This window comes from Hemiscyllium ocellatum, chromosome 4 (assembly GCF_020745735.1).
Source record: "Hemiscyllium ocellatum isolate sHemOce1 chromosome 4, sHemOce1.pat.X.cur, whole genome shotgun sequence".
NCBI classification, from domain to species: Eukaryota; Metazoa; Chordata; class Chondrichthyes; order Orectolobiformes; family Hemiscylliidae; genus Hemiscyllium; species Hemiscyllium ocellatum.
Genome location: NC_083404.1, coordinates 36,504,646 through 36,517,079, shown reverse-complemented (window position 1 = coordinate 36,517,079; position 12,434 = coordinate 36,504,646). Strand labels below are relative to the sequence as shown.

Below are 12,434 nucleotides of genomic sequence, written 5' to 3'. Positions count from 1 at the left end.
TCAACATTGATGCCGTGTGATTGGAGAATCCCGAGGTGGAAGAACACCCCTTGTGTCGGGTGATTTGGATTTGGCAGTGGAGGTGACCCAGGACTAGCATGTCCTTTGTGGATTGGGAGAGGTTGTTAAAGTGGTTGGCTACAGGCTGGTGGGATTGTTTGGTGTGTGTGTGTGTCCCAGAGATGTTCCCTGAAACACACCACAAGTTGGCATCCTATCTCCCCAAAGTAGAGGAGACCACGTCAAGAGAAACAGACACAGTAGATGAGGTGTTTGGATGTGCAGGAAAATCACTGCTAGATGTGGAAGGATCTTTTGGAGCATTGGATAGAGTTGAAGGGGGAGGTGTAGTCACAGGTTTTATATCTCTTGTAGTGGCCAGTGAAGGTTCCGGGAGTGGAGGGTAGGGTGGTGGTGGGGGTGGGATGAACCTAACGAGGGAATGGTCTCTATGGAATGCTGATAGGGGTGGTGAGGGAAATATATCTCTGGTGGTGGGGTCTGATGGTAGGTGGCAGAAATTGTGGGGATAATATGCTCAATCCACAGATTAGTGGGTGAAAGGTGAGGACCAGTGAGGTTCTATCGTTGATGTGGTTGGAGGGGTGGGGTTCAAGGGCGGAGATTTGGGAAGTGGAGGAGATGTGTTGGAGGGTACTGTTGATCATCTAGGAGGAGAAATTGTAATCCTTGGAATAGGAGGCCATCTGGGATGTCCTTGAGCGGAAGAGCTCCTCCTGGGAGTAGATACGGCGGAGGCGGAGGAATTGGGAGTAAGGGATAGAGTTGTTACAGGAAGAGGGATGGGAGGAGGTGGGTGCATGTTGAGTCAGTCACCAGAGATGGAAGCAGGTCCAGTTGCAGGTTCCCATTACCAATCTCCAGCCACAGGTAGACACCAGGCTCAGGGTGGGCAGAGGATCACGACACAGAAAAGGTCATATCCCCTGGACACAACATATCACCTAAATGTCGGAGCAACAGTGTCTGCAAAGACTCTTTTCCAGATAACTCATCACATCCCACACACTAATATAAAATGCATCCCTTTATCTCAATAACACACTCTTCTCACAAAACTTTAGACTTAACACAGCAACAGCAGAGTGATTTTTGAATGTTTCTACGTTTGATTTACATTCTAGAATAGTTTAATTTGAATTCTTATCTCTTGCCTGTAGTAAACTTGCAATATTGCACTAAAGTTACTCGTTACAAGCACCTGAACTGCACATAGTTTGGTCCTATTTCTTAACACCTCAGATAAAGTGCATGAGTACCTCCAAAGCTTTTTAAAATTGTTTCTAGTGCAGCCTACCACATTTACTGAATAAAAACCAAGCAGAATATCTTACTTTTGTGACATTATCTGCCTTTTCTTATCTTTCCCATTTACTACCCCAAAACACTCTTTAAGCAACTCCTCAGTCCTCCATCCAGATCAGGATCACCAAGCATTGCTAATTATTTTAATACTCTTTATTTCATAGCTTACCTGAGCTTGTCTCCTGAGTTTGAAAGGCTGAAAGACTTCGGCATAAAAAAGTCGTTGATACTCTTTTAGGTCAAACCACAGGTTGATGCAGTTCTTCCATAACTGCAAGAGAGTGAGAAAAAAAAATAATTTAATATTCTACACAGCAATACTGTTCAATCTACCAAGGAAGTTGGCTTAGCTCAGTTGACTGGACAGCTGATTTACAATGGAGATTGATGCCAACAGTGTGGATTAATTCCTACACAAGCTTAGGTTATAAAGAACCTCTCTTGAGGAGTGGTTAAACCACCACCAGTCATCTTTCTCTAATGAGAGAGCAATCCTATGCCCTGGTGACTTTATCTTTTTATCCAATCTACCATTCTGCATAGGTATTGATAATTGATGAATCCTACAAAAAAAAGTTAAAAATTAACTGAATACCATGCAGTCATATTGCTTAAGAAAGCAAGGAATACACTATACAGAAATGTTCAGCAACCTTTGAGGGATAAGTCATTACATTACAATCAAACTCAGGACTAACTGAAGCTGGGAAGAGAGCCTGGAACAGCACATCATTAAGGAGCAACTCTCTCAAATGCATCAGATTAGTCTCCACTGCTGCATTTACAGTTCGTTTTCAACCCAGCAGAATATTTCTATCCCAGTGGAGGTTGTTGAACTCAATTGAGCGAGAGTTCATAAATAAGGTTCCTTATCCTCAAAACATCAAGATAAAGTTTTGAAAGGAAGTTGTCTGATCTTAAGGGGTGACCACCTATCTGGCTGCAGTTGTCTGGAAGCTTATCTGCATGTCAAGCACCTCCTTAAAAATAGAACTAGGTGGAGTGTTTGCTCCCAATTAACTTTCAGCCAAGCGAGAAATCCATCCTTTCAGATACCTGACCACATAAACCAGAATGTTCTGAGGAAGAGTCACTGGTCTTGAAATGTTAACCCTGATTTCTCTCCACATATGTTGAGACCTGCTGAGCATTTCCAGCAATTTTTTTTGTCCCTGGAAATAATCTTGAGAATGAGTGTAAATCTCAAGTGCATGGTCTAAATAGTTTCTCATCAACCTGCTCAGGGATGTTATAAAACACCTCTGAAATAACTGGAACTTGAACCGAGGCCTCTTGGCCCCGGGATAGTGTACCACTACACTGTGCCACAACAGCCCTTTCATATGCTTGGTATGTGTTTTGCTGGTTCTTGAGAACAACTTCAGGCATATATGTTACTGATGTGAGGCAATAAGAAGGTGTCATTCTGATGGGAGAGATGTTCCTCTCATTTCAATTTCAGATAAATATATCAGTACCAAGTAACATAATGAAACAACAGGGCAAGTGAATATATATTTCTGGAAGTGTAAACTGAATATATATATTGAACACCCATGACACCCACCTTGAAAAGTCTTCTGCTTTATTTGCCTATCATGATGTTGAGTTGTGACCCCAATGTCCACGCCGGAGAAGAAGGCAACATACTGACTGCTACACTTTGGTGACTTTGGAGAGTGTCCTCTGGAGGCTTGGGCAGGATGACAGTCTGCTGCACAGATCGAGGTGCACAGCACCTTTCTTGAGGTGGCTTGGCTGTAGCCAATGAGGAAACAAGTGGAGGGGAGGCGTAGAACCTGTGGAGTCTCGTGAGACGTAGCTCTCAGGGAAGCTCCATTTCTTTGCAGGTGCTGATGGCACTTTCCTGCCTCCTTGAGACAAAGGGGTACCTGAATTCAGTTTGAATTTCCTCTCTTGCTTTACTGCTGACACAGGCTACAGCTATGGATTCCAGATTTGCACATATACCTGTCAGCCACTGTATGTTATGCAGGACTTGGATCTTAAATGTGGCCTCCAATGTTCTCACGGAAGTATCCTCACTTGCTTTTTGAGACATTCCTATTACCTCAGTGGCTCAGGAGGTGTTACAATTTCCTCTGCAAGCTCTGTGGCCTGTTCTTCATTTGGACGGTATACCCCACACTCCTCCATTGGTCTGGGCCTGCTCCCTCCTCTTCTAGATCTATCTTGTTCAGCAAACTGAGCAAGAAGATTGAGAATGATGTAATGACTACACCAGCATTTTAAAGGTATCCACAGCCATGACAGAGCACTCCCCATTGAGTAATTAGGAAGCACATTGCTCAGGAACAGGTCGAATATTGAGTGCATGAAGTGGCTGTTAGTCCTTCAGTGCACATTATAATGTATTGCTGAGGCTTGCAGGTGATCAAACCATGTGACGTACCTGTCCACTGACACAATTAGACCGAGTGATCTTCCTATAAGTCAGTTTGCGGTGAGTTGAGGATTCCATGTATCCTTGAGATATGCAGAAGATAGTCTGCACTTCCTGCACCGGTTCTGGGTTTTTCTGTATGTGTCACCAGCTTAGGCCTTTACTAAGGGTTTACCTCAGGCCTCCTAAAACTAAAAGGACATCCTGCCGTCGTCACTGGGGAAGTGACTCTTGCTGCTTTCATGGTTGCACCCAGACCAGAATCTCGAGCAATGTATAACTGAGCTTTGGGGCCAATTTCTGTCTACTCTGAAGCATCTTGATAGACTGGGGATGAGCAATACAGGCTTCAGAAATCCTATGGGCTTGCAATGGGTGAAGGACTGTCCAACTGACCTTCAACTATGATGCCTGTACCTTTTGCCTCAGAAGATCCTGGCATCAGGTGAGAACTTCCTTTAGATTTAATTAACCCACCAGCTTAATAGTGAGCTGAAAACCCATTTTGGGCTTATGTGTAAGTGATGACTTCTAATGTGCTCGATTGCGGTACTCAGTTTAAAATGAAAGATTCTGTTTGCAGTTTCAGTGTTTGTTTCCCGAGAAACAAAGAAGATCAGTTTCCATTCTCTGATTATCTTTCTGGTTTCCATTTGGTCTCTGTTTTCAGTCAGTGTTCTGCTTCAAGAAATACAAAAATTGCTCACACAGTTTCCATCAAAAGTTTGAAGATGTAAGGTGTTCTCTATTAGGAAAGTAATTTGAGAATTGATGAACAGTTGCACCATTTTTGAAAAATGCAACAAAAACAATAGCATCTGACCCATCAAGTGGATTAATTGCTACTCTCAAGATGGTCATGGCGAAGAAGCATTGCTTGGGCAACTCTGCCCAGGGGCTCGTCCACTTCCATCTGCTCTTCTGGTCACAGTGGCTTCAGCAGTAGCAGACCCTCAAGCTCCTGGCATGGGGTGAGGACTGCCTTTAGGTTTGCCAATCAACTCACCCAATGAATGAAAATGGCAGCAGAGGCCTGGGAGGCAGTGAGGCTGAGTAAGTGTTGAAGGAGGAGGTCTCTGGTAGTGGCAGCATCAGTTGCAAGATGAGGTGGACATGGCTTCACCCCAGCCCGAGTCTCCTGGTGAGTGAGGAGTAGTCTCAGGCTTAATCCCCTGGTCCTGACTCGTAGGCTGAATGGAGGCTCCAGGTCAGTGATGGCAGAGGCAGTGTTGACGATGTGTGTGGTCTCAGTGCAGCGTCCTGTGCCACTGGAGGAAGCTGCATCAACAAGATTGGCCCAGTGTGAAATCATGGCAACAGTGGCATTGATATGAGATGGCGCTGGAGGGTGGCAAATCTTAGTTCCAGCAGCGAAGCGCATTTGCAGCAGTGCCATTGGTTTAGCAGCAGGACTTGGAGTGGTGGTGAAGGAGCCTGGATCCAGGCCCATAGTTGAGCTGGAAGCGGGAGCTGTTCCCAATGAAACCCCTAACTTTACTGAGATAAGACTATAAGATGAACTTTATTGTTTTATTTTTCTGACTTTATATTCTGTGTTTTGGTGTATTTTCTGCACTGAGTGGCGACACTAAATGACACTTTCTACTGTATTTGTAACAAATACAGGTGACAATAAATAAATCAAAACAAATCAAACCCATTTTTGTGTATCATCTGTTTAAAACTTTAAACCAGTACAGTAGAAAGTTTGAGGGCATAGTTCCTCACTCCATGAGTACACAATCAAGGGATGAGCATTGCACTTCTCCCACATCTCTTTGTACTGTGGTGTGGTCATAATATGTACTGGTGGTCCTTCTTCCTAAATATTAACAAGTTTATTTGAGCATCATCTTAAAGAATAAAGACTGTTGCAAACTAGTAATTTAGTATAATATACTCATACACTGAGAGTCCTTTCTAACCTGTCCCTCAGCATCTTTCACTGACCCAATACAGTTCTTGAGTAAAGTTATGATGTTTGAAAGTAAGATCTTGAAGCACAAAGGTCAAGGGAAATCTGGAGCTCTCTTTCTAGAAAAACATTGGATGCTGAAAAGTTGAAAACTAAGACCAACGGATTTTGTTTTCCAGCAACAGCGCCAAACAGCATGAAGCTAAGGCAGCATTAGGATCTGGATCACCCATGACCTACCTGACTGGTGGATCAGACTGAGAAATGGAAGAAGAAAGTAATTCTATATTTTTCAATTTTTCTTTAGCTTAGTAAATTTTTTTTATTCCTTCGTGGGACTAAAGTATTGCGAGCTGGCCAACATTTATATCAACTTGGGCTTTCTTGCGTATACTGCCCAAATGCCTAGAAATTCTTATTGTATGATCAACATAAATGGATAAATATAATAGTACAATGGCTAAAATTCATCTGAAGCACTTGTTCAACAAATAACAATGAAAACATTGGCCAAACTCAGAATGGCCAACAATCTCTGTATAATTCTATATAAAACATCCAGTCTAACTATTGAAATATTAATCAAGATATGACTAATGTTCTCAATAAAATTATGTGTAAAATTAGAAGGATATGAAAAATAGCACTGAAGTTTACTTGATTTACAAAGAACAGTCGTGGCAACATTAGACCCAGCAAACTTGCTAGCTTGGAAGTGAAATCACTTTAGTTTTGAATTGGATGTCACATAGCAATTTTATTTTCAAACCAGTTAATAAAACAACTAACACAATATATATTTTGTTTACCGGATTTCCTGTTTGTTCACAAAAAGAAGTGAAAAGGTATCCAGTCCTGCTTTCCTTGTGCAGGGCCTGCAGCAAGTTATCCATTTTATAATCACATAAAGCTTCTTGGTAATTTGTGATCCGCATCTGTAGAAACATTTGCAGATAGATCACTTTAATTCAGCTCCAGAAAGCATATCATGAACAGATTAAAAAAAACAACTTTAATATGCATGTATTAAATGACAGTTTTGAAAGCATGTTAAACAGCTCAACAAACACAGCTGTCATAATCATGCGTTTGGATTTAGCAGTAACCTTCCAGAAGTTTATCAGACAAGATATGTCTCAAGTTCAACACAGAGAATGCTGGATAAGCTCAGCAGGTGGAAAGCAGCATGATGGAGAGAAAATAGAATTAATGTTTTGATTCCATTATAATGCTTCTTCAAAACTAAAAGATAATTGAAAATGTTTTTTAAATATATTTTTGACAGAGATGGAAGAAGAGCAAAGGCATAAATGGTATAGAGTCCCATTGCAAAAGACAAAGGGAGTATTAATGGTGGTGTAAGAGAAAAAGAGTTATAAAGTGAGTGCAAATTGAGGTTTGAAAAGGAGAGAATGGGTCCTTTCTCCCAAAAAGAAAGTAAATAAGACACAATCAAAGGCGGCTTTGGGAAAGAACATTTAAATAAGATGGAGATTAAACATAATGAGGCCAGTTTCTGAAGTTATGGAATTTAATATCGACATTTGAGGCTGTCAAGCATTTAAGCCAAAAATAAGGTGTTTTTTCTTCAGCTTGCTATGCGCTTCATTAGAACATTGCAGTGAGCCCAGGGCAGAAATATTAGCATGATTGCAAGTTGGTTTATTGAAATAACAAGCAACTAGCAGATCAGGGTTAAATGTGAAGGCTCTGAAGGATAGTTTGCGAAACACAAACTGAAAGATCTCCAGGCAGAATTTTGGAAGAAATTGCTGTCAACAAAGGAGCCTGAGGAATTATGCTTCTTCAGCCTGATCAACCAAGTGAAGTTGTAAAAGTCTATTATTGCTTGTTAAGTATATCTCATTCTTTAATAAGCTTCTTTTTATTTAATATCCAAGAGTTCTGTCTTCCTGAATGGTTAAGTCTTGTTCAAACCAATGTGAACTTTAAATGCCAAATTGGGGTGGTTGAAATCAATCAAACTATAGAGAACAAGATCAAATGACATAAATCTTTCCAAACAATCTATATTGGCATGATGACCTCTTCCTCATCTGTGAGTAGTGATGGAAAGTTAGTTTGCAAAATGTTTCTCATGTCTTTCCTTATATTAATTGGCAACATCTCTGTTATTAGTTGTCAAAGGATTGACATTACTCTTCAGCACAGTCCTCTTCCTAACATAATTGGGAAAGAATTGTTATGTTGATTATTATATCCATTATACATTTCCTTCCATAATTCTTTACTGGTTATTATATTACATATTATTCTTCAATACATTTTTTACATTTGCCAAGTACTCTGGAATGTTTTGCAACTGCGTATATTTTTAATTTGATTTTATCTTAAACCATCTGTGGCAAAAACTTTCTCCCCTTTGGAGCATAAACTGGTTCCCTATCACATAAACCCTTTTTTAAACATCTCCTACTGACTTTCTGTTATTTTAATCATTAACAGGTTTGCCCACTGTACTGTAGAAAAACAAACAAAATAACACAGTTATTGAAAAAGTAAAATAAAAGCAGAAAATGACAGAAATACCCAGCAGGTGTGATAGCAGTTCTGGAAAGAGAAACAACATTAATGTTTCAGGTTGATCACCCACTGTCTAGTAACACTGGGTGGAACACTGGTCATAAAAGTAACTTTAAAGTTTTTAAAAATGTTTTCCACTCCTCGGGAACAGAATGTTGGCCATCTATTCTTAGTTCAGGTCAAATACAAATCAGGTTGACACAAAGAATAATTTCAGCAAATAGTTATTTAAAGTTTATATATTTTGGACAAAAAAAACAATTGATAGAATAGCAGGAATCCCAATAACAGCCATATATGTCACAGGGCAACAAAGCTCCATTCAAGCCTCAAATGTTCTATCACAACATCTGATTCTGCATGATGGCCATTGCTAGGAAAAGATCAAAACTGACTATGAATCATGATTTAATAGGCTTGTACATTACATTTTGCTCAGTATAGTACAGCTGAATGTAATAAATTCCTTGTTTTTCTCAGTTTATGCATCCTACTGAGTACTTACCAGCTTCTCCAAATTGCTATTCTGTTTTGATTTATGTAACTTTAGATTTTCAAAAGCAAATACAGAATTTGCATCTTGAGACCAAATGCTGCCAACTGAAGTGAGAAGGTTACTGTTGGAAAGGAGATAATGACAACTTAGTAAAAATAATTGAACTACCTAAAATAAGCATTTTGTCAAAAGAAAATCCATTAAGAGCCTTTCAATATGGGGTGAATGCACAATTAGAAAATGTTATTTGGGATTATTGGTTGTTTTTGGTCTTTAGGTCAAAGATATAGGACTGTGCAGTTTGCAGTTTGTCAATTTAATTAGTCAAAAATAAAGAGCCAGAAATCATTGTACATTCATATCACAGTGACCAGCATGTTTTAGAAAAACAGCTCGCCAGCTTAGTATCTCTGATTTGTCAAGCTAGTGGATGAGGCAAAATAAAAAATATTTTCTTTTGGTCAATTTAAAAATAGCAGGTGGCCTGCCTTTACCTATTTTGCCTTTTCCCTTCTGATTTTCTCACTGTCTCACCCTTTTAAGAAATGATTTTGCAGACCCCCAAAAAGTCACTAATAATCCTCTAGGGCCAATATATCTCAGTTTTTCTCAAATTATGATTGGTTCAAGGACTCTCTTAAAACAGATTAGTATTCCCTGAGTCCTCCATCTAAATTATAATTTATACTTATGAAAATAAATTGACTGATGTAAGGTTTCTGAATGGATCAATCTAGGTTTCCAGAAGCTGATGTTACAATAAATTATTCAGTGCTTCTTCACACTTTTGTCTTGTCTCAGATGCAGGACAATTCTCAAAAAGGTGAAGTTAAAAATCACACAACACCATGTCATAGTCCATCAGGTCAATTTGGAAGTACAAGCTTGCGGAACACTGCTCTTTCGTCAGTTAGCTAGTGGGGCAGGATCCTAGGACACAGAATTTATAGTAAAAGATCAAAGTGTCACATAATTGATGTGAAGTATTGAACAAATCTAAATTGCTGTTAAGTCTTTAATCGCTTAGAATGGGGATACAGGTTTTGAATGATTAATATGTACTTCTTTCAAGTCACGGTTAACACTGCTGCCTCACAGTGCCAGGGAAATGGTTTCGATTCCAGACTTGGGTGACTGTCTGTGTGGAGTTTGCGTATTCTCCCTGTGCCTGCGTGGGTTTCCTCCAAGTGCTCTGATTTCCTCCCACAGTCCAAAGATGTGCAGGTTAGGTGAATTGGCCATGCTAAATTGCCCATAGAGTCCAGGGATGTGGAAACAGGCTCTTCGGCTCAACAAGTCCACACCAACCTGCCAAAGCGCAACCCACCCAGACCCATTCCCCTACATTTACCCCTTCACCTAACACTACGGGCAATTTAGCATGGCCAATTCACCTAACCTGCATATTTTTGGGAGGAAACTGGAGCACCCAGAGGAAACCCACGCAGACATGGGGAGAATGTGCAAACTCCACACACACAGTCGCCTGAGGCAGGAATTGAACTCAGGTCTCTGGCACTGTGAGGCAGCAGTGCTAACCACTGTGCTACCATGCTGCCCACTAATGTTAGTTAGGGTAAATGTAGAGTAATAGGGTAGGGGAATAGGTTTGGGTGGAATACTCTTCAGAGGGTTGATGTGGACCTGTTGGGCTGAAAGCCCTGTTTCCACACTGCAGGGATTCTATTTGTTCTGATGGTGCCAACTTCGACATGGGAGCTTCCACAATATCCATCTTCTTCCTCAACTGAGGATTCCCCAGCACCCTAGTAGACAAGGCCAGCAGCCGGTTGTGACCCATCTCCTGCACTTCAGCCCTCACCCCCTCTCTTCTCTCCTACAACAGTGATAGGGTCCACCTTGTTTTCACCTACCATCCCACCAGCATACACATCCAGACGATCATTAACTGCCATTTCTGCCACCTCCAGCACAATGCCACCACTGTCACATATTCCCCTCCCCTGTGAGTCTTCTGCAAGCATCGTTCCCTCCAGGACAGCTGGTCCACTCCTCCTTCACTCCCACTATCCTCCCCACAGTCCCATGCCACCTTCTCCTATAACCACAGAAGCTGTAACACTTGGCCATTTACTTCTGTCCTCCTCATTATGTCAAGGGCCCAAACACACCTTGCAGATGAAACAGCATTTTACCTGCACTTCACACAATCCAGTCTAGTGCATTCATTGATCATTATGTGGTCTCCTCTACACTGGGGGAATGAAGCATAGACTGGGTGACCGCTGTGCAGAACGCCTACATTCTGTTTGCAAAAAAGACCCTGAGCTCCCAGTTGCCAGTTACATCGACATACGAATATATTCCCCGGCCAACATCTCTGTCTCAGGCTTGCTGCAATACTCCAGCAAAGCTCAGCTGGGAAAACTGTATATCATTTTCCTTGTGGGGACTCTACAGCCTTCTGGACTCAATATTGAGTTCAACAATTTTAGAGCTTGAAGCACATTCTCCCATTTTCTTACCCCAACTCCCACACACCAGGCCTTGTTATCACATGGTCTGCTATTACAAACAAATCATTGTTATCCACGAGTAGTCTCCATTAGTAGGTATTCATTCTCCATAGCTGACCATTCCCCACTACTTTGTCTGTCCAACTGTTCTCTCTCTTTGGGCTCTATCTCCATCTACCATATACTCCTTAACCCTATCTTCTGCATAAAAAACCTTCTTCCTAATTACCATCAGTTCTGAGGAAGGGTCACTGGACTTGAAATGTTAACTCTGATTTCTCTCCACAGACGCAGCCAAACCTGCTGAGCTTCTGTTTTTGTTTCTGATTTTCAGCATTTGAAGTTCTTTCGGTGTTTGTCTTAAACTTTCAGCCTGTCCCATTGTGATATGGTGCAATACCATTCCACCCATCAAAATTTGATCACAATGCTTTACAGCATCAGTGAGAAAAAAGTCAATAGTTGATACCACTTCCCAACCTCCTTAATTGTACATCCAAATAAAATTGTTGACAGTTCCTAACTCAAGTTATGTCCATCCCCACAACCCCTCGGTTTACTAACCTACACTGTTACTCAACAAGAATCATTGTGATTTTATAATTCTCATCCTCATTTTCAAGTCCTGCCTGGGTCTTAATCCTCACCACCTTTCCACTTTTCCATGCTCTAAATCTTTATTTCTCTCTAGTTCTGGCTCTGAATGACTCTTCCTTTGATGAACATGCCTTCAACTGCCAATGAGTTAGACTTCTGAATTTCCACCATAAATCTCTGAGCCCCTCTGCCTCTCTGTATTCCTTTATCCTAAAACATTCTGCTGTTACAAAGATTTTGGCCATTTTTCCTAATATTTAATCATAGAGATTGGTTGTAAATTCTCACAAAAGAATTGAACTATCTAAATAGAAGCTGTTGTCAACTCAATTTCTAATAACCATGTTAGGACATCATTATGAAGTGGACAACAAGATCTGTCATAATGAGGATACTTGTGATTTATTACAGAATCCTGGTTGTCTTTTCTCATTGATCCTCTTTGGGATATGGGCACGGTGGGCAAATCTGACATTTGTTATCATTCCAAAAATGGCATCAATGAGGTGTTGGTGTTGTGCAAAGGTTTGAACAACTGCAGTCCTTGGGTTTACATACATCCACAGTGCCAGGATTTCATGCAGCAAAGCAGAAAGAAAGCCAACATAGTTCAAAGTTAAAAATCACACAAACACCAGGTTATAGTCCAACAGGTTTAATTGGAAGCACTAGCTT

The 12,434-nt window shown here is 40.8% G+C and overlaps 1 protein-coding gene across 1 annotated transcript in view; it reads right to left on the bottom strand.

Annotated features, from left to right (window-relative positions):
- The window catches only part of LOC132815177 (regulator of G-protein signaling 22-like), a 145,131-nt gene that overhangs the window by 60,207 nt on the left and 72,490 nt on the right, over window positions 1-12,434 (bottom strand). The window contains exons 11-13 of the mRNA XM_060823991.1: window positions 8,695-8,806; window positions 6,455-6,580; window positions 1,496-1,597 (exon numbers count right to left, since the gene is read on the bottom strand). Coding sequence (XP_060679974.1) covers window positions 1,496-1,597; window positions 6,455-6,580; window positions 8,695-8,806 — 340 coding nt within the window. The remainder of the gene's footprint in view (window positions 1-1,495; window positions 1,598-6,454; window positions 6,581-8,694; window positions 8,807-12,434) is intronic.